Genomic DNA, 21,542 nt, shown 5'->3' with positions numbered 1-21,542 from the left:
CTCTCCAGATCCCTTATTGAAAACGCTGAACAGAACATCTTGACTGGCTAATGACTCATGCCTGATTCCTTTAATTCCTCCTTGCTGAATTAGACAATTCTTTGACGGTGTATTAGCAGCTTAATTACATGAATACATTTCTGACGTGGAGGGAGAAGTAACAGAACCAGACAAAGAATTAGTGGAGAGGGAGCAGCTAGAAAAAGTAAGATGTGGGTGTGAAGAGGCTTGTTGTGCTCTATTACACAAACACAAACTGCACTACCTTGAGTGTTTTTTCATCAAACTAAAGATGAGGAGCTTGCATACTGAAAAAAAGACTTTAATCTCTTGAAACATTTCTGCTCTGTCCATTTATCATAGATTGGGCAGCTTGGTAACAGTTCCAGGAGGGAAACATACACCCTTTCCCATGGAACACTCTCCAGCTCATTCAGGGTAAATCTAAGATTGTTCACGTCAAGAAGAGATATATAGCCCTCAAGCAAGTTCTAGGTCAGCCCTGGGGTCTCATCCAATTGAGATGCGCTGAGAAAGCCTTCATAGAGATGCACCTAGGGAGCATCTTGATAATATTAACAAACCACCTCAACTGCCTAAAAGGAGCGGTCACTTTTTTCTGGTTGAGAACCATGGCCTCAGATTTAGAGGACCCGACTCTCATCCTGGCCACTTCAAGTTCTGCTATGAACCGCTCCATTGAACACTAAAGGTCATGACTGTAAGATGCAAGAAACACCACATCATCTGCAAAAAGCAAAGATTAAGAACCTGCAGTTTCCAATGCAGACACCATCCTCTTTATGTGCATGTCTCAAACAGTGTTGGGGAAGAGCGGAAGACCTGGAGGAATTCGAAACACACTGGGATTAAAAGGCGCCTTGAGGGACACAGTGGTGAGCTTTCTCTTTAGCCACAAAACACATGTGGCTTGGACAACCAAACTTCAATGACCCCCATCAGCAACATTGCGAGGGTAAAGAACTGGTCCCCTAATCCATGGCATGGCTATTCTGAATGCAAGTTTCAGCAGTTCTGCAGCAAATGTTAGTTAATTTGCTAGGCTGCCTTATGTAGTCAAATATGTGTGAAAGTGATTATAGTTACATGCTCACTGCAACATTACATCCTGCAAGTTCTCAAACCAACACAATATGTTACATGTATTACGTTTCTTGCCTTGCTTCGTGTCTAGTGTGTGTTTCCTTTCCTGGTAACAAGGTCGACGCACATTAGGCCTGTTAAATATTAATCAGGTTTCTTAAAATGGAATATCATTTCACACTGCTGGATGCACATGAGACTAAGTTTATGTGTATTTCTGGCTGACGGTTAGAGTCAGGTGTGTTTTTCACATCAAAAATGTGCTATGTTTGTCTGTGTGCATGCATCTGAATATGTGAAGGAGCATGTAGGACAGGGCATGTGTTAATAGGGAAAGAAACTTGTCAGGCACCAGAGGGCACATTTAGCAGTTGGTCTGACACACTGACTTTGCTGTCACATGGTTGGAGTTAAGTGCAGCAAAGCACTCCCAGACTTCGTCTACTAAAGAGCTTTACTTTAACCCTGGTACTTGCCTGCGCTCCCTTTTTCATAATATCTGATACGTTCACATTAGGAGGGATCAGGATGAGATGGACAGATGTCAGCAATGATCTGTCCACCTCTGGACATCTGCCTTGATCGAATTAGACTGTGTTTCTATGTGTAAGCACAAGCCATGATGCTAAAAACTTAAAAGACAATAGCACTGCAGATGACCTTTGGAGAAAATAAAAACCCAACACACATAGCACATGTACTGGTAAGTCACCTTAGTAACCGCTGGATGTAAAAATGCACCCAAGGCTGTAAGCTAATTTAACAGGAGGCCATGTCCTTCAAATAAACCATAAAGTAATACAAGATTCCGCTCCCTGTTCATATTTCCCTTGTTTTGCATCGACACTCGGCTGAATACATTTCCGAGATAGATGCTCCATCTTGCACAGCCATTTTACTCTATGACCTCAATCAAATTTAGTTCAAGGAGGCCAACTTCCACAGTTCGGGGTCTGTAAAAACAAACACTACCCACTTTAATTTGTCAATTTAAACTTTGCTTTCGTAAGTCAAAAACTTTTTTTTATGTCAAGAAAACACTGGGAAACAAGGGTTCCATCAACCTGGTTTGATTTTTTCCATAAAAAGGCAAACCTAAGAAAATGAAAATAATAAAGAGGACTTCGGAACATGGCAAATGGTGAAAAAAAGCTTCAAACTTGGAATAAACATCTTTTTCCCCAAATGTCATCCATTGTGCCTTGTCTGGATAAGACTTCTAAATCGGGCTGGAAAATGAGAACTCCGTTTCTCTCTGCGTGGAATTATTATCCCTTTGTTTTGAACCAAGCTCTTTTGTCTTTCTTTCCCTGTGTGAATGCATTTGTGCATATATGTGTGTACAAAGCAGACAGTAGTGCTGAGCGGCTCCACCAAAGAGTCCCAAAGGGGATGCTGCACCCATCACATGTTTGATCTGGTTACTAAGCTTATTAGCGAGATTCCAACAGAACTTCTGAGAGCTTGAAGGGGGCTAACAACAGATACCACCCACCAACTTGTAGCAGTGTGGCACCAAAAACACATGTGCTCAATGTGTTAGAACCTCTGTTCTTTCCTTCAGCTTTGGACTGTTGTAGACAGCTTCGGCTTGCATCTTTGCAGATGGTGTTGTCTCTAATGGTGCCTGTGCAGACTTAGTTCTATCCCTTTCTCTCCCATGCTGCATTCCAACTAGCCCTCCCACCCACCTAACCATCCACCCCCCCACCCACCTGCTCTCACTGTCTTTTCTTCCATTCTGCGTTTTTGTTCCCAAATTGCACTCTAACAGCTTTTTAAGAGCTGTTTTGCCAGAGTTTAATCCGCCTAGCCTCCCCTTTCAGCCTTTATTCCATTGTGAAAATCTTGGCTCAGGCCTGGGCGCTTTTTAGAGAGTGGACCAGCTCATCCAAACCCCACCCCCGAGTGCTCCACTGACACCCCCCACCCAGGGCAATTTCCTCCATTCCTGCATCCATCTACAATCCATTGCCATCCTCTCACTGCTCTGCTTAGCACACATATGTCTGCAGTCAGTGAGGCATGATCCCTGAAATCAATGACTAGCAGGCCCTCCTCAAGCATTATATAAGGTGTTACTAATTGATGATTTGCTTTCTCTTGGAGTCTTCTGCCATTACTGTTTTTTCTAGACTCAGTCAGCTGTCATCTTCTGCCAGACTACCCCTAAAACATTCTCTTCCTCTTTGCCATCTTGGATCCCCTGTCCCTTTTTCTTTTGCTCTTTGCATTCATGGTGTGAAAATCACAGGGGTTTGTGTCAGCTTGTCAACACAACACTCAAGAAAGCAGGTTAGAAGGGGAACAGCAGGGAAAAAAGAGCCATATGTAAGAAAGAAAAAAATAAGGCAAGGTAAAAATGAAAAAAGTGGGTTTCTGTCAACTTCTAGTTGCAAAGGAGCAAGTCAGAGGCAGGTGGTGGTGGTGCAGCAGGGGGGCGATTGATGGAATGCTGTAATCAGCCTGTCTCCAAGGCCGTCAACGCAAGGCTTTTCCCCGCTGCGACGGAGCGCTGCACACATCAGGGCAGCAGCGAGGCTGATCGCACGGGCGAGCAGCTGCAGAGTCACTCACTGAGGAGCTACTACAACAGTTTGCAGCGGATAGTGAAATAGAGTGCTATGCATGTAAGACGAAGAAGGGGGGGGGGGGGCAAAGAGTGCTGATGTGACACAGTCAGCATGTGAGTGCAAGTGAATGATTCTCGTGGTCACCATGCTGCAGTGTCTTGACAACCTGCCACGCGTATATGCATGTTCACCCTTGTGGTCCTGTATCTTTAGGGTTTTGAGTAGGCAGGAGCATATCCTTCTGTATAATTCTAGCATAGCCTTTAAACAGCAACCCCATCACCCCTTCAGACACACATACACGCACACACACACATGGAAACACTCTGAAGCCCCGAGCCAGAGAGCTGATTCCATGCAGACAGATAGCAAGTGACTGCCTGGCTGACTGGCAGCAGGACAGGAAGCAGAAAACGATGTAAAAAAAAAAACTGAAAAAAAGGAGAGGAGGGGGTCTGCGGTGGTGCTATGAAATTGTCTGTACACATCAGCTTGCTGTGTTGACAAGATGTTGATTGAGCTAGTCTTGTCATTTCGCTCCTGCTCACCCCCTGGTGTTTTTCTCAGCAAGACGGCTGCTGGCTGGATGTGTGTCACAGTTCCAGCCCTTTTCTGCCCCCCGCCCCCTTCCCTGCATCTTCTGTCTACTCCATCCCAGTTTCTCTTACTCCCTCCCCCTCTTTCACCAGTGTTTGGATTTAGGGGCTTTCACTACAAATGACTGTGCTTTTAATCATTATCTTCTTGTGTTTTAATATGTTTCCAAAAGCCCTGCTTTAGCATATGCACAACAACAAACATGGTCAATAAAACACCAATGGAGCACAACGTGGCCAAGAGATGGAGTAGGAATCAGGAAAATATGACAAGCAGAACCGACCCCATGCATAAGTAAGATAACCCCCAGGCCAGCAGGGTTGGCCCAAGAGTGTTAAAAGTTTTGCAATTATACAGAAGGTCAGTAGTTAATAGTGTGTCAACAACAGAACATGTTATAGTTTTGTTTTGCTATTTTGTGGTAAAACATTAATTACTTTAGATAAGATTTTTCCAAAAACAACATGGTGCACACAAGCCTCTTGTGACATCACAGGAGACGTAAGACAACCTATCAAAACCTCTTTTAGTCTGTCCACTTGTATATTTCTTGTATGTTTTTAAATCAAGCTACTCATTCAACAGAGTTAACTTGGGTTCTGTCTATAGTATTTACTAATGCCAGCTGATCAGCTGAATTCTTGTGCCTTAGATGATGCCATCCACCCAATTACACACGAAGCAGAGTTTGTTATTTTTATTCTTCGGTGTGCTTTCTTAAAACTGTATTTTGTGAAATCCTGTAGTGTAAATACATACATTATCACCCAATTGTGTCTAGTTTAATCATGTCTTTGCTTTAAGCTACATTTGACACACAATGTGCCCTCTTTCCTGACTCTACATCTAAACCTTGTTATACCAGACAAAATAGGTAACTCACAGAAATAAATGATCTGTACTAGTTGTTTAAACCTATTTATTTAATAAATCATGTAAAGTGGAATTTGGGACCCAAAACAGATTCTATTTAGAGCCAAATTCAATTCTGGGTTGGCTTTGATGACAGTTAAACAAAACTAGCAAGTATACTAAAAAATTACTGATTAAAAATCCATAAATGATAAAGAGATAATATTTTAAATATATTAAATCTGTCTTCATGTCTTATATTTTCCAAATGCTTTAGAAATGAAAACAAAGGAATTCTCAGCACAGATTTTATAGAGGGGCTCAGAGCCTTATGCTCTGGGGTATCAATTAATTTAGTCATGGGATTTGCGGCCTGCTTTCCTAATTGAGCCCAGTGGAGACCCCCTTGGCTCTTCACGATAAAAAGAGTGTGTTTCATAATTAATACTCCCCCCCCCCCCCATTATTATTATTATTATTTTTTTAATGAGGGTGGTATTGTTGTAAATGTATGCATCTCATTAGAGTGAAAGGGCCATCTAATGCATTGTTCAGTCCTGCAGTGTTTGCTTTGAATGAGATGAATAAGAGACAACATCATTCAGAGGCAGAGGTGCCACACCGAAGTCAGAGCTGCGCTTTTATGTGTGTTTGAATATAAAGCACAGCTAGCTCAATGAGAGTCTCATTAGTGTTGCTTAATATGTGTGCTTTTTGAAGCTTAGAGGTTAATGCTGGACTTGCCTCTATTTCATTGGAGCTCTCTTTAATTTGATGCATAATTCTATTTTTTTATTTTATTTTTCTGAAGAGGATCTTCACACAATGCAGCTGAGCTCTGTGGTGAACCCTGCATCCGACAGAAACACAAAGGCAAACAAACACTTCTAATTAAATGTGTTTAAAATGGTTCTTGTCACTCTGCCTCTTGTCCTCGCACCACATTACCGAACATATTTCAGAATAATCCTATCACCCCCATCTATCTGTCCAGGGACTATAACTCCTGGTGATTAAACAAATTACCTCCTCTCCCAAGAGTGCTGTGGCTTGAGAGTGTGAGTCACAGAGCTGGAACCTCTCTGGTTTATACAGACACTTTTCAAAATTGCAATTGATAATAAATGCCTAGTCTGCTTTTGTTTCTCTTATCTGCATGTGCTGCAATCACATCAAGATCAAAAAATTTTAAACAAGCATGAAGTGAAAGAGATAGTTCAGAATTTCTGAAATGAAGTTGTGTCTACAGTTGAGACTTTTATTTTGAAGCGAGACAGGAAGTAATACCTTGGTTGTTTTTTGAGGATTCATTTAGGCTGCTGACAGGTGTTTTGATAATGGAGTCGTTTAAAGATGGTAGATGTCTCATTGGTTATGGCCTTTCTCCAACTTGAAGATAATTTCAGCCTCTCAGTCCAACTAATCTGAATTTATACTAAATGAACGAGCCAGGAGAGTTATCCACTACAGGTAAGTTATTAACCTTCTCTAACTTTAAACTGAACGTCACTTAAAAAAATACTGAACTATCTCTTTAAAGCATTCTTTAAAAATTACCCCTGACTAATAGCTTTGAGAGTAAAAAAGGTAGGGAAAATGTTAACATGCCAACCTCACTACATCCTGCTTTCTGCTAAGAAAGGGAGGGGAAAGGAAAGGGAAAACTAATTTCCTGAAACTCCATTTCTTAAGCGTTGATTAGTAAAAGAGCATAATTAGAACGAAATGTGAAGTCAGGGTTTTTCAGATTGCGCTGCTTCCTCCAGAAAAAAATCAGGCCATGATTAATGAATAAATGATTAATGAGGGAACTAATTAATCAATTAATTATTAAGCAAGCACTCTGAACAAGAATTGGCTAGGATGACAGTGAACAAAGAGTATTAGAGATGCTTAGGTTGTGTCTTGGAGAAAGAAGAAATCAGGATAAACATCGTGTTTGTTCTGTCAGTTTGTTTCATCTGCAGTTAGAAAAGAGTGAGCAAGAAGAAGGAGATAAATTCAAAAGTGTCAGCTCCTTCTGTCTTTTTTGAGATTACTAATGCTGCATTTGCAAATTACCTGCACATACTTGGGTCAAACCTTTGGGCTTACGCATAATATTTGAACTTAAACCATGCAGAGAAATGCCTCAGAAAAGGCTGAGAGCGACACAGTTTCTCAACACCCTTGTCTTTAACTAGGACACCCCATCAATCTTTGATAATCTGCACAGTGGGTCTTTCCTGTGTGACCACGCTGGTGGGACTGATGGGACATCATAGCCAGAACTGATGTATGAAACATAGGGTCCAAATGTAACTGTGATATACTGGACCGTTTCAAGTCAAGTTTGACCTTTTTTTCCAAGTTATTAATCACTGCGGTGGAAGAATATATGTGATCTATCCCTCCCAAAGGAACTCTGCACACTCTTCTTTAGCGTGGCTTTCTTCCATACCTTTAGGCTGAGAGGTGGTGGATTTTCTTATTTGTCTGTCAAAAATCCCCGGAGCTGCAACACAACACGAAATGGGAGAAAATTTTATTTTTGAAGCGGAGGGGTTTATTGTCTCTATTAAAATGCAGCATTACTCCATAAAGATGCACCCCCCACCCCTCTCTACTACCCTCCCATGACAACCTGAAACACTTCCTCAAAGCGAGAACATAAGAGAAGAAGCTTTCATCCCCGCATATTTTTCCCCGCCGTTTACTGCTGGCCTTATTAAGAGTTGTGAGTGACGGAGGCAGAAAGTGCGCTGTGAAAGTCTCGGGGGGCTTTGATGGAGGCAGACGATGGAGCCGTAGCGAGGCTGAGGGTGAGATCATGCCTGTGTTTATCCCCTTAAAGTGTTTTATAAAGTTCTTTGTCCGTGTACCATTTTTCCAAACACGCCTTTTCTTCCTCTGTTCGTTCTAGTTTATTGTTGCTCCCAAATGGCCACTGGCTGGACTAGTACTGTATTCTGTCCTAATCACACCATGGCAATTGCAGATTCCCTCAGAGTTAACTGGGTGTGAATAGATCTTTGTCACCCGGGGTGGGCTGCCTCATTAACTGTGAAACCCTGGACATATGGTGGCTGTGTGTTGGGATGTATCTGAGTGGAGAATGCCATGGGTTGGGCTTTTGACCCTTGCCTGGCCTTTAACACCTTACCGGCTGCACTGAAGTCTGTGGTTTGATGAACTTACACACTTCATTGTTCACATTGTCTTGGGGTGTGTCTTCAAGTGAAGAATGTTAAGTTTGCAAGTAGAGGCAGATGTGGGCAATGTGACTGGTTTACTAAACACAAAGCACACGCCTTTTCTCTGGCTGCAGATAAACATGCAAATGCTGCTTTGCAAGTTTGCATGGAGAAAGTAGAGCAATGCAGGAAGGTAACACTGTGCATCTTTGGTGGCCAGATTCCTTTAGAGTAAGGCATTTTTATCATGGTGTGATAAGACTGTTAAAAGTTTAACAAGGATTTCCAAAGCATCCATTAAGGTGACACTCAAAAAAAGAGCTGCAATTCAAAAAAGTGATGAGGTGATGAATTTAATTTTTGATTATTCTACAGTTATCATTTGGATTGTGAAACTTATCTTTAAAGCTGCCTACTTTCTCTTAAGTAGGCGTCGTGTGGACAGAGACGGCTAATATAGACTGGTCATCAGAGTGGCCAACAACATCGGTTATTTGTTTTGTTTTCCATTTTTATAGGTCTAGATTGCATTTGCATAATTTTAAACTGCACAATCTCTAAAAAACAAAAACAAAAGGCAGCATTCTTCTAAGGTGGGTTGGGACCACTTTAGAATGAGACAAAACACAAAAAACTGTATATGGACTGGTTAATCCTTCACTGAATTATTCTACTTTGTTTTTTGCATTCTGTAAGATGTAGTTTTTGAGTTTTGGAACCTTTATGGGTAATGCTGGTGTGCGTCTGGTCAATTCACTCCTTTTGCACACATGGAGCATGTTCTGCTGATACAGTGCCTTGCGAAAGTACTCGGCCCCCTTGAACTTTTCAACCTCTTGCCACATTTCAGGTTTCAAACATAAAGATATAAAATTCAAAATTTTTGTGAAGAATCAACAACAAGTGGGACACAATCGTGAAGTGGAATGACATTTATTGGATGTGTCAAACTTTTTAACAAATAAAAAACTGAAAAGTGGGGCGTGCAACATTATTCGGCCCCTTTACTTTCAGTGCAGCAAACTCACTCCAGACGTTCAATGAGGATCTCTGAATGATCCAATGTTACTTTCGCAAGGCACTGTATATGCCAAGACCAGACAAGTTAGAAGTGTCTGCACTTCTGAATACAACAGGTTAGAAAAGGATTGCTGCATCTGGGCTTGGGAGCGTTAGCTGCTAGCTGGGCTCAGTCAGTGTGGGTTGTTAAATTTTAATAAAGGAATATTTTTTGACGCACATCTGACCCTGATGATATGCATAACCTTTCCCCCTTTTTTGTTTTACTCGATTTGGTTTTCCCAAAAATATTGCTTAAATTTCATTTTTTTCTTGTAAACCCAAAATGGTCTATTATGTTGTTTTGCGAGATGACTGCATAGTTTCCAGGCTCCCCAACCCCCAAACCTCCATACCTATTCTACCTCTTAGACCCTTAGCTAGATAGTCTCATATGCATCTTTTTTTTTTTTTTTTTTTGTGGGGACAAGCTTCATTGAGTTGTAAAATGGATTATTCACTTATTTATTTATGCTTATGTCACTTCATATCATGCATAACTGTCACTCAGGCCCAGTCCTGGCTCCCCACCACCCCCTATATGACAACAACATAATAAAACTTCTAAAATTCTTTTGGTTTCAGTGTCCTACTACAAGATTATAGGTGGCCCCTATCTTGACACCCCTTTGAAAACTTTCTGGAAGTACCCATGACTATAGCACTTTTCCTCTAAAGCACTAAATGTTTCAAACCATTACTTACTTTGCAGGTCACACCTAGAGATAGGCCTCAGGTTTGCAGCTATGATAAACAAGTGAAGTGTTACAGGGCTCTTAAGTCCATCTGGTGAGATGATCGATCATTAGACAGAGTGTGGAGATAACTCGCTCAGCTTGCCTGCTGGCTACCACTGATCCCATATCATTCTCGCAGGATACGGTATGAATCACAGGAAGTTGAGATCAATCTATATAGATTGTGCTGTGTGATTACAAATGAAGAAAAAAAAACCCGTTTGGCTTACCCCCTCCAATGCCTCAGTGTCTGGCTGCACTTGTGTGCTTGACACGCCTATCTACGTGCGTTAAATAATAGCTTTTTAACTTTCCCTCCGTACTGATTTTCTGATATTTGCTGTGTCCAATCTGCAATCTGTCCCACCTTTATTCGTTTACTCCGCTTCGTCCATCCTTTTCTTAAATCTCCCTGCTTGAGGGAGTCGTCTTTTAAATCTTAATTAAAATAGACTCAGAATCTCCCCCCACCTCCACTACTCCACCCTCCCGGGGGCTGGCTGAAAGCAGCTTAGAACAATCAAGAGGATGGATTAGAAGTGAGAAGAAGAGACAAGAAGAGGAGAAGCAAGAGGTGGGGAGGGGGACGGTGGGTGTGGATGAATAGAGCAGCAAAGAACAATATTGAGGGGAAAGAGAAAAATGACCCCTTTCCTTCAGCTGCCTGAACCTCTCCTTGCACCGACTACATCATCTCAGGGTCTCTCCCTCTCTCTCTCTCTTGCTCTCAGGGCTCTGGAGTCTTGGTCTGACCTATTGACATTCAGCTTCTCGGCAGATTAAGCAGCGAATGGAGCCTCTAGAAAGGGTAAACACACTGGAGGAACAATGACCAACAGGCAGCAACCTTATTGGATTCTAATTAACTGCCAGGAGAGATGGCTAGGGGCATGTTAAGTGCTGTGGGACACGAGTTAAACCCACAGGCCTTAAGTACCACAACTCAAACCACCTGCACTCCTCTTACTTTATGTGAACGGTTTAGGTCTTCTCTTTATATATAATTCTATCATCTTGTTTCTCATTTTCAGGTATCCCATGTAGGTTGTTATTTAACCTTTCCAGGGCTAAATAAGTAATGAAAAGGAAATTGGAGCATGTAATCCATCCATCCATCCATCCATCTATCCATCCATCCATCTATCCATCCATCCATCCATCCATCCATCCATCCATCCATCCATCCATCCATCCCTGTCACTTTCTTACACCTTTACCTCTGTTTTACCTAGGAAACACAAAAACAGCAAACAAACACTTTTCAAAGCACACAGCTTTCCTGGGCTGAATCTGCCTTTCTTTTTGGACAAGGTGGAACTGGGTTTGTCCTCCTGAGGCAGCTGTTTAACTGATCAAGTTAAGATCGGCTGAAAAATTGGGAGAGATTATTTTATATTAAACAGATTGAATTATCTGTGGTGAAGAGTAAGGAAGAAGAGTAAAATCATTTTTCTGCATCACCCTCGGGAAGAGAGTTATGGGAGGAAGTGAGGGAGATAAATGGGAAGGAGCGAGCAGTGGTCACAAATGTGAAAAATTGCAAAATTTTTTGTCTTTGCTTCCTCTCTCTGTCCAAAAGAAGCGGCCTGCTAATTTGAGGGAGTCCAAGCTGATCGGTGCATATGTGTGAACTTGCTCGCTTGCGCAGTGGGTTTCTTTTTCTTTTAGCGGCCCTCTGATTAGGCTAACTCACAATGGTGATGTGGTTTCAGGGTCCCCTGTATGGAGCCACAATCGCTAATTAGACTGGGCTCATTAATGTGTTGGTGTGTGAGAAAGAGGACCAGACCACCAGGGGTTAAGGCTGACACGGGGTGGGGGGGATGCAATGCCTGACTGGAAACAGGCCGTCGCCAGCTCAGCCGGCATATAAAGTAATTCACTAATTAGTGTGAAAATACACATGCACTCACAAAAGCCAAATATACACATACACACATGTACGCCTTCCTGAAAATACACATACTATGCCATATACCCATAGCTTGTTAACACATTACCTAGGATCAAAGAGCCAACGGCTGTAAGAGAAGAGGACTGCAAGTGTTATTTGTTGAGGATAATTTCAGCCTAGTGTTATGAGTTTGTCCTTTGATGAAGTTTTTTTTTTTTCACATAATAAACAAAACTCCACCCTCGCCATCATCATGTGAGTCTTAGAAACTTTTTGAATTTTTTTTTTTTTTTTTCATCTAAGCTGGAAAGAAATGAATAAGAGCCTCAGTTGTGATCCAAGCCCGGAGGTGTAAACGAGGGGACCCACATGACCACTGTCCATTTCCACACCATCACAGTAACAGTCAAGGCTGTAATGGGTTGAATTGGGCCATTGATTTCTCTCATACACTCTCTCTTTCACCCACAAAAAACTGTCTACATGTGGCCAGTCCTTTTTAAGCAGAATGTTGAATGCTTCAAGACAATTTTACAAAAAAGTAATCTATGAACCCATGGTTCTGAAACTACATTGGAAAGTACCATTGGTAGTAGTTTGGCTGCCTGTAGTGGTATTCAGAGTATTACTTGTTTGCAAGGTATGAACAAACATGAACAAAGTAACTTTGATGTAGATCTTTGCTTCATCAGAAACATCTCAAGAGGGAACAGCTGTGAAAAATATCCTGAGAACTTCTTGTACCTCATACAACCACCTGTGGCTACTTCTGCTGTGTTGAAGACAGAACTTGAATCTGGAAAGTACATGAAACCCAACTTAACTGTGCTCTAGTTTTAGTAGTTAGTAGTAGTACAAAATCATTGTGATTTTCTTTTAAGATATGCTGAGTGACCAGGCTAACTTCTGTTACCATTACAAGCTGATAACAATGTTCTTCTGCATTTATGTGCTTTAAGCCAACATGTCCTCTGAAGGGTGCTGTCAAGCACAGTTTGGGAAAGATTGTAGAAGATAAGAATCTTCAAAGTGCAACTCAGCTATTTTTATTGTAGCTATGTTCTTATTTCATATACAAGACAGCCATATTGGAAGATTCAGTTTGGGGTTGGTGGGAACCCTTTCATTTTCCACTTGGAATTCCAACTTCAGGGTGACCATTCTGTTAATATTTTACATTTAAAAATTGGAACTTTCACTTTCGAGTTAAAATAGAACACATATTTGAACATTCAACAATTCAATCTTCTTTCAATTTTCTTCTTTTATACATGAATAAAATAACTCCGAAAACAAAGTCTATATTCTGTTGTACTACCATTTTACAGTTTCTATCACTGTGGTGTTACTTGTAAAACTTTGGATTTACTGAGGTGCTATTTATAAACAAAAGTTTAAGAACTAATGCCTAATGCCAGAAAACACATACACACTCTCATACACAACTAATGCAATGACTCCTGGGTCGAATTCCTATGGGGGCTAAACAAAGAACTGAGTTTAACTTGGCTTTTGAAAAACTGGAGTTGACATGAGTCACTATAGTCTGTCAGATGACTGTTTAGAGAAACAAATAGTTAAGTTGAGGTCTAGTGTGGTTAATGGCAAATCTGAAGTGTGACCACACAAGAGCTCCTCTCGTCTGAGCCTCCATCAAGCCAGACAAGCCCCTCAATCTTTGGTCAGCTGTCTTAACTGGCCTGTGATTGAGGGGCTTCATTAAAGGCCTATTTATCTTTCCCTCTACCAGAGTTCTAAAAAAGCTTGTGAAACGTCCAACACAGCCAGGTAATGCCTCCACAGAAACCAGAGCAGATGCTTCACTGTATTAGCACATGAAGAGAAGCTATGAGTGTGCCATTGGTAGCTGATGAACCAGCTTCCATCCTCTGATCAGACCACCTCACAAATTCTTTCTGTAGAGTGTTTGCAGAGCATGTAGCTTATGAAGGGCCTGGCATGTGTTGTTAAGTGTAATCCTGTCTGAACAAAATAGCAGACCAGATGAACTCATGACCTCTAAAAAGACAGGGACCCTCCCAAACAAGCCACAACAAACAGCTCTCTATAGCCACTCTGCCTTTGATCTGAAGAAGCTGAGATGAGATCAGTCCCCTCTTCCCTATTTTCTCTTTTGCCCTTTTCTCTTTTCCTGTACATCTCCTTTCTCTCCTGCTGAGCAGGTGTATAAAATGAGCCGCCTTATTCCTGTGGCACTGGGCCCCGCCTAAAAGTGCAGTCTGTGAAGAGAGCTTTTCTCTGCTTGCCTCTCATCTTTTATCCTTTGCATCGCCCCATCTCCTTTACTCACCCTTTTTCCTCTCCCTTTATCCTTTTCCATCCCCTTCACTCCTTTTAGCGCGTTCCCTCGCACTCTTGAATATGAAACAGAGGGCCCAAGCCTCTCATCTATCTGAATTCATCAACACCTCCCCGTCTATCTCCTTCTGCATGTCTCTCTTTCAGCCTATTGTCTGTTTAGCTATATGTCTAATTATGCTGTCTCACTTATGTAATTAGTACAAAAATAAATGGCTGCCATAGCTCTGTGTGTCCCCCCTACACCCCTCCTAATGCAAGCTCTGAGAAAACAAATTATGGAGTACAATAGGTACAAATGGCTTCTGCACCAAACCACATGATGGATGCATCCTGGTTCCCTGCATCTCATCCCTTCCCTTTTTTCCCTCACTCTCTTTACTCTTCCTCCATTCTCCATTATCTCCAGCACTATATGTCTCTGTTCGGAAACTGGAGAGGACTTAAGCGCTTTCTCACCAACCTACCCTATCATTCGATGACTATATCATCTGTCTTCCCTTCTTGGCAATGACACTATATTCTCCCTGACAAAATATTAAGCAAACTCTTTTTTTCTCACCCTGTCTTTTCTTTTCCCTATCTTCTCCAAGCCCTTCCCTTCCCCTGTTGTCTCCAGTGGTTCCTTCTTCTCCACTATCCCCCAGAGCATTCTGTAAACCATGACTGCAAAGCAAACGCCTGGGACTTTCAAAAGCAAACAGCGAGTCTACCCATGCCATAGCCCCATCTGTGGATAGTCTGAGCAGGGGAACAATCGGTCCCTCTACTCCTCCGCCTCGTTCTATTTCCGGCCCCCAGGGATCCGCACAATGCAAAGGATACCTCAGTCAGATGGGTGCAATGTACCGGAACAAAAGTGGGGTTGCTTCATCTATAGTAGATGGGTGTTTGGTTTACTTTAGCCAGCTTGGGAAGCACTTAACCATGTGTTTTTGCCCTCCCTGAGGCATCTTTACAAAAATATAGCAAGCATCTCCTGTACCCCACCCTTATCTGCACTCTCAAGCTGACACATGCATGCTTATGAGAGCACATGATTTTTAGCCCAGGGTGAGGCATTATCAACTTTCTTTTAATCCCCCTCAGACTTTCAGTCAGTTACCTCTTTGTTGCTTTTCACCTCTGTTGTCTGAGAAGAACAGCAGGTTTTCTTTACGCCAGTACAACCATATCCATTACCTGGAATGTTAGCCTGCTGGCAGTAAATCCTTTTGACCCCCCTGTGCCTTCCTTTCTCCCTCCCTCTCCATCTTTCATGCTGAGTCCATTGTTATCTTTGAATCTGCTTTCTTTCCCTAAACAGACAGAAAAAGAGAGACACACCTTAGCCTCCCACCCCCCCGCTATCAACACCTCAGCCACCTACATACTTTGCTCTTTGCGCACACCACCCAATGGCATTAACATGTTTTGTAATTAAGGAAGCAGCAGATAAATGCTTGATTGCTAAGCTTTGACTAGCATCCCTTGAGTTGATGGCTTCCCCTTTTACCTCCCAGGTTGATAATCCAAAATTAAAAAAGAAATGGAAACTAAAGACAGGCTTTGTTTACTCTAGACCCTCAGAAAACCTCTTACAACAACACAGGGCAGTCCAAGAAACAGCAGACCAACTGTTTTGGTTATTACTTTGATCAATTACACAATACTAGTCCTGGAATTCCAAGCAGTGTGAACTAATGGAGTAAAACAAAGTGACGAAAAGGGGAATGCAAGAGTTCATTCAACAAGTAACTGGAATCTTTGTTCGAATACCAAGCACATCTGTAATAAAATCGGGAGTTACAAAATTCTTGTTTTTTTTAAGAAGCTTTTTTTTTTGAGATGCACCAGTTAGTTTGTCAATTTCAGAGTGCTGAATCTTTGACCTGCTGTTATTGATTCTAGCCGATTGAAAATATTTCTAGCCATTAGTGGACATTAAATATTTATATAAGATCCAGAGATGACGTCACACCATGTGTGAGATAGCGCCACCAATATTATATTTACTCAAGACAAGATTATTACGGAGATCACATTTTAAACTGTTTTTATCATCTTGCATCTGTAATTGGTATGGTTAGCCAAACTAAAGCAGCAGTCTCTGCTTGTATACCCTAGAGAAAGTAGATCTTAACTTTATGGCTGAGATTTCCAAAAGGCTTTCAATATTTCCATATCCTGCATGTTCTTTGCACAAAGCAATTTTACTGGGATAAGTTCACCCTTCCTGTTATCTGCTGAAAGTCTTGCTCCCTCTTGCTTTCTCTTTGACACTAACTAGCAAATTTAGAGTCCTCATGCAGTATAGTTGCTGCCGCGACCTTGTGCTGCATGTCACTGGAGTTGAAGCGTCATTAACTGAACAATTGGACTTTGACTAATTGCTATAGAAAAAAAGCACATATCCCTGAATAAGTCATAGACTCATCCCAGCCTATCTAATCTTTCAGTGTTTGCCCTCGACCTCCCTAAGTGTGCCTGTGTGTTGGGGATTTTGCCTCAGCAAGTTCCTATTGAGCCATTTCTGTCTGTGCTCTTAGCCCTGGTACACAGCACTGAATATTTCAGCTCCCCCACTCAGTAAGTGCCACCAACAATCAAATTTCATAAACAGGGAGTAAGAAGCAAAGTGAAATGAATCAGCATCTGGTGTCAAATTATTACTGTGTGGTGGCACTGCAAACAGAACTTTTTCTTCTTTCAGCAAGACTCCCTTTGGTTGCCAAAATCTATACAGCTATCTCTAATACAAGGTTAAAGAACACGACTGGTGAAGATAACACATGAACAGATATTGCTGCGACGCAGAAGATACATTTCAATTTGCAGTTGGTTTTTGCCTCTCGGCAGGAGATATGAAATCCTTGTCTTCCCAGGCAGCAATTGATTGGAAAATAAAAATGAATGTGTGGTCCTATATGTCTGATGTTTTCTCTGTTGTATCTTGGTTTCTGGGTTTAGGGTCTTCTGAAGCGGTGATGCATCTCTCTGGGAGTAGGTGACACTTGCATTTTTAGGGGAGATAAATGCAATTCAAGTCTTTCTCAAAATAGCTGCTACAGTATTAATGTGACTGTTCCCCTTGGGGGGATGTTTTAATGAAAGGCACCTAATTAATCCCACTTTCTTTCTCTCTTCATTCTTTCAATTACTGTGTTTGCACAGAAGAATAAAAGAGTAAATAATTTTCTGCTTTCACCTCCCCTCTGTATGTTGAGGATACAGCCTGAAGAGCCATGACGGAGGGGGGGAAGAAGACTCAAGGCAATGGCAGGATGCTGACACGGCCCTCCTTTGTCCTATTCTCTTTCATTTCCTCCCCAGATCTTCCGACTGCCCCAGAGGAAGACAAGGTGAGGATGTGCGGAGACAGGCGTGGGGAGAGAGTGAAGACAAAAGGAGGATGGGCGGATAGAGATAAAAATAAAACTGGATGAGGCCAAGTGTCATCAACAGTTTGCTACCTGGCTACTTTTGTGCTTTCCTGTGTTTTTCCTGAGCCAGCAGTGCACATCCAGTTAAGTTGCTCACAGCTGATAATGACGCTTCAAGACGCGATGCCAAGTTCTTTATCTGTGTTTACCCAAATGGCAAAACTGATTAGAGACAATGTTATGAAGCTGCATTGTTCCCCCTTTTATTTTAGACGTTTTCTTCCGTAGGAATGGGCCAACGGGGATATGAAGAGGACCTATGAAGAGGACTCGAAAGACAATACCATTCCTGCATGACAGGTCTTCAAGGATGATGGAAAACAGACCATTATTAGAGATCTTGGTCCTTCGCTACTGCTCTGCTGAACAAATGCCTGGTTGGTTACCAAGCATTTCCCCACCAGATATTTGGGTTTTAAACCAAAAATTTAAATCTTATGATCTTATGATATTAAGATGCCACATACACCTCTACGTTAACTAGGTGTGTGCTTTATTTTAACACCCTGTATCTAAGTTTGTCGATGTTACTTTGAAGTAAAAAAAGAAGCAGTTCCTAAGTTGTTGCCCAGTTGTGTTGACAGAGTTGAGCTATACAGATGTCTGACTGACATTCTGTTGCAAAAGCATTGAGGCAACACCCACCTGTTTTAGATTGTTTATCTGGCACTATTTTATTTACTCATTAAGGACAGGAATGGTGACAGAATCACAGGCAAGATTCAAGTTAGCATCTGCTTCAGAGCTTGCAATCTGAACTTCTTTCACTGCTTTTTAGACGCAAAACCCCTTCAGAATGAGACAGAGAAAAGCAAAGAAATTAAAAATGGTTACTTAGTTTTTTCCAAAAAATTGCTAATATTGACAATCTTAACCGTATTTCAGATTTTTGGGTTTCAAAGTATTGCTAAAATCTTGTCTTGTCTCCTGAGCTGGTTGTATAATTAAATTCCTAATAAGCACTGAAGAAACCTGCACCATTTTTAAATCATGTATGTGCATGTAACAGATAAAAAAATGCCATTATGACGGACAACAAATTTTAAAACCGCCACTATGATGGTGCTAAAATTTGCTTCTTGATGGTGCTGAATGGTTATTTTAGGTTTTTAATGACTTTGGATTGGATTTCATTGCCTCTAGTCAAAATCTAAAACACTATGACTTGATGTAGGTAATTCTAGACTGAACAGAGATTTTTTAAACACATTTTGAGAATTATAAAACCTTTGTTTACAAAAACAACAAATTAGTGTTAGGAAAATAAACAGAATACCTGAACTGGATTATTCTATGTTGATCACAGATTCTTTAAAACACAGTTTATGATTTGTGACACCTTTACCAAAAAGGTGTATTTTTAACACCTCTTCATTTCATGAACCCAATGTCATGCATCATCACGTCTCATAAGATGGATGTATTGTCAACACCTATACATTAGGTTAATGCTACTGATAAATAGCTATTTCAAGAATCTAGAAAAGTCTGATTAGGCAGGAACCTGTTACCAGTAACATGACACAGGGAGACTTCAAAAAGCTCTGGTTTCAAAACTGCAAACATTTTTCATCATGCAGTAATGTTCTTTTATTGAGCTGCCAGAGAAAATGAAGGACCAACAGAGTTTTCTCCAACTGTACAGAGCATATACAGGTCCTTCTCAAAAAATTAGCATATTGTGATAAAGTTCATTATTTTCCATAATGTCATGATGAAAATTTAACATTCATATATTTTAGATTCATTGCACACTAACTGAAATATTTCAGGTCTTTTATTGTCTTAATACGGATGATTTTGGCATACAGCTCATGAAAATCCAAAATTCCTATCTCACAAAATTAGCATATCATGAAAAGGGTCTCTAAACGAGCTATGAACATAATCATCTGAATCAACAAGTTAACTCTAAACACCTGCAAAAGATTCCTGAGGCCTTTAAAACTCCCAGCCTGGTTCATCACTCAAAACCCCAATCATGGGTAAGACTGCCGACCTGACTGCTGTCCAGAAGGCCACTATTGACACCCTCAAGCAAGAGGGTAAGACACAAAAATAAATTTCTGAACGAATAGGCTGTTCCCAGAGTGCTGTATCAAGGCACCTCAGTGGGAAGTCTGTGGGAAGGAAAATGTGTGGCAGAAAACGCTGCACAACGAGAAGAGGTGACCGGACCCTGAGGAAGATTGTGGAGAAGGTCCCATTCCAGACCTTGGGGGACCTGCGGAAGCAGTGGACTGAGTCTGGAGTAGAAACATCCAGAGCCAGCGTGCACAGGCGTGTGCAGGAAATGGGCTACAGGTGCCGCAATCCCCAGGTCAAGCCACTTTTGAACCAGAAACAGCGGCAGAAGCGCCTGACCTGGGCTACAGAGAAGCAGCACTGGACTGTTGCTCAGTGGTCCAAAGTACTTTTTTTGGATGAAAGCAAATTCTGCATGTCATTCGGAAATCAAGGTGCCAGAGTCTGGAGGAAGACTGGGGAGAAGGAAATGCCAAAATGCCAGAAGTCCAGTGTCAAGTACCCACAGTCAGTGATGGTCTGGGGTGCCGTGTCAGCTGCTGGTGTTGGTCCACTGTGTTTTATCAAGGGCAGGGTCAATGCAGCTAGCTATCAGGAGATTTTGGAGCACTTCATGCTTCCATCTGCTGAAAAGCTTTATGGAGATGAAGATTTCATTTTTCAGCACGACCTGGCACCTGCTCACAGTGCCAAAACCACTGGTAAATGGTTTACTGACCATGGTATCACTGTGCTCAATTGGCCTGCCAACTCTCCTGACCTGAACCCCATAGAGAATCTGTGGGATATTGTGAAGAGAACGTTGAGAGACTCAAGACCCAACACTCTGGATGAGCTAAAGGCCGCTATCTAAGCATCCTGGGCCTCCATAAGACCTCAGCAGTGCCACAGGCTTATTGCCTCCATGCCACGCCGCATTGAAGCAGTCATTTCTGCCAAAGGATTCCCGACCAAGTATTGAGTGCATAACTGTACATGATTATTTGAAGGTTGACGTTTTTTGTATTAAAAACACTTTTCTTTTATTGGTCGGATGAAATATGCTAATTTTGTGAGATAGGAATTTTGGGTTTTCATGAGCTGTATGCCAAAATCATCCGTATTAAGACAATAAAAGACCTGAAATATTTCAGTTAGTGTGCAATGAATCTAAAATATATGAATGTTAAATTTCCATCATGACATTATGGAAAATAATGAACTTTATCACAATATGCTAATATTTTGAGAAGGACCTGTATTCACACAACGATGCCATCTCCTCTACCTGTTGCTGTGCACTGCTGGCCAGCTCACCAGAGGAAGGCTACTACACTTTTTTTATAAATACACAACAGAAGAATTTGATTGTAAAAATGCAAACGCTCGAGTTTTGGTAACTATTCTGATAGTGTTGTTTTAATACCACAGTTGGCAAGCTACAAGCTGTTTTTACAGATGTTCTAAAATAAAGCACTTAGTTAATTAATTCAGCAGATCTTTCAAATTTTTGTTGTTTATATGGTGATACTATAAAACCATTAAATTTTTTACTTGGTGTGATCATATCGTGAGAATTTCATACTGGCCCGTGTCTCATTCAGTTTCCACTTCAAATAGAAAATCCTACAAGAAAGCCATTACTCAGAGCTCACACAGGATACCTAGCAGAGAGTAAAATATCTATATCTTTTTCATGACTTTGTCTTTTAAATAATGCAACACAATTGTGTTCAGGACTCAGCTGTGTTCAGATTCTGCTGTGCTTGCACTATCTTGCACCTCATCTCTCACACCCCTCGTTGGCT

General features: G+C 41.4%; 1 protein-coding gene and 1 long non-coding RNA gene across 8 annotated transcripts in view; one reads left to right on the top strand and one right to left on the bottom strand.

The window, feature by feature from the left end:
- Nucleotides 1–21,542, bottom strand: part of kirrel3l (kirre like nephrin family adhesion molecule 3, like) — a 47,017-nt gene that overhangs the window by 21,111 nt on the left and 4,364 nt on the right. For 5 of the 7 annotated variants that reach the window (XM_047359320.1, XM_047359335.1, XM_047359328.1 and 2 more), the window contains exon 2: nt 7,567–7,620. The exons of the other annotated variants lie outside the window; for them this stretch is intronic. In XM_047359320.1, the coding sequence (XP_047215276.1) occupies nt 7,567–7,620 (54 nt within the window). The remainder of the gene's footprint in view (nt 1–7,566; nt 7,621–21,542) is intronic. 7 annotated transcript variants of the gene reach the window in all.
- On the top strand, nt 6,468–18,985 carry LOC124865029. The gene is made up of 3 exons (XR_007037430.1): nt 6,468–6,596; nt 17,515–17,649; nt 17,959–18,985. It is a non-coding gene; the product is annotated as an uncharacterized LOC124865029 (long non-coding RNA).

Source organism: Girardinichthys multiradiatus, chromosome 3 (assembly GCF_021462225.1).
Source record: "Girardinichthys multiradiatus isolate DD_20200921_A chromosome 3, DD_fGirMul_XY1, whole genome shotgun sequence".
Lineage (NCBI taxonomy): Eukaryota > Metazoa > Chordata > Actinopteri > Cyprinodontiformes > Goodeidae > Girardinichthys > Girardinichthys multiradiatus.
Note: the sequence above shows the minus strand (reverse complement) of the source record. Positions and strands in the feature narration are given on the sequence as shown.